The 424-nt window shown below is 60.4% G+C and overlaps 1 protein-coding gene across 1 annotated transcript in view; it reads right to left on the bottom strand.

The window, feature by feature from the left end:
- Positions 1-424, bottom strand: part of LOC104165626 (somatostatin receptor type 4-like) — a 989-nt gene that overhangs the window by 219 nt on the left and 346 nt on the right. Inside the window, 1 exon segment of the mRNA XM_009705298.1 lies at positions 1-424. This exon segment is cut by the window's left edge and continues 20 nt beyond it. Coding sequence (XP_009703600.1) covers positions 1-424 — 424 coding nt within the window.

Here is a 424-nt window from a genome sequence, read left to right on the forward strand (position 1 = left end):
TGGAAGAAATGCCGAAATTTTTCGGAGAGAAAGCCGTAAAGGATGGGGTTGGCACAGCTGTTGGAGTAGCTGAGGATGAGGGAGGCGTTGTTGACGGTGGCATCCAAGCGGCCGGGCAACAAGAGGTTGACCAGTTGCACCACGTAGAAGGGCATCCAACAGACCACGAACATGGCAACCACCATCAACACCAGGCGCGTCAGCTTGCCCTCAGAGCGCCGGCGTTGCTGCCAGCCCACCCGCTGTGCCACCGCCCGCATCTTGCCCACGATCAGCAGGTAGCACAGCCCCATGGCCAACACAGGCAACAAGAAGCCAAGCAAGGTGGTGTAGACCACAAAGGCCGCCGACCAGGCCGGGCTTGGCCACAGGAGGTTACAGGCCACCGCTTGGCCATCGCGGGTGGTTGCTGTACCGGCAAAGA

The sequence above is a fragment of the Cariama cristata genome, unplaced genomic scaffold (assembly GCF_000690535.1).
Source record: "Cariama cristata isolate BGI_N322 unplaced genomic scaffold, ASM69053v1 scaffold25068, whole genome shotgun sequence".
Classification (NCBI taxonomy): domain Eukaryota; kingdom Metazoa; phylum Chordata; class Aves; order Cariamiformes; family Cariamidae; genus Cariama; species Cariama cristata.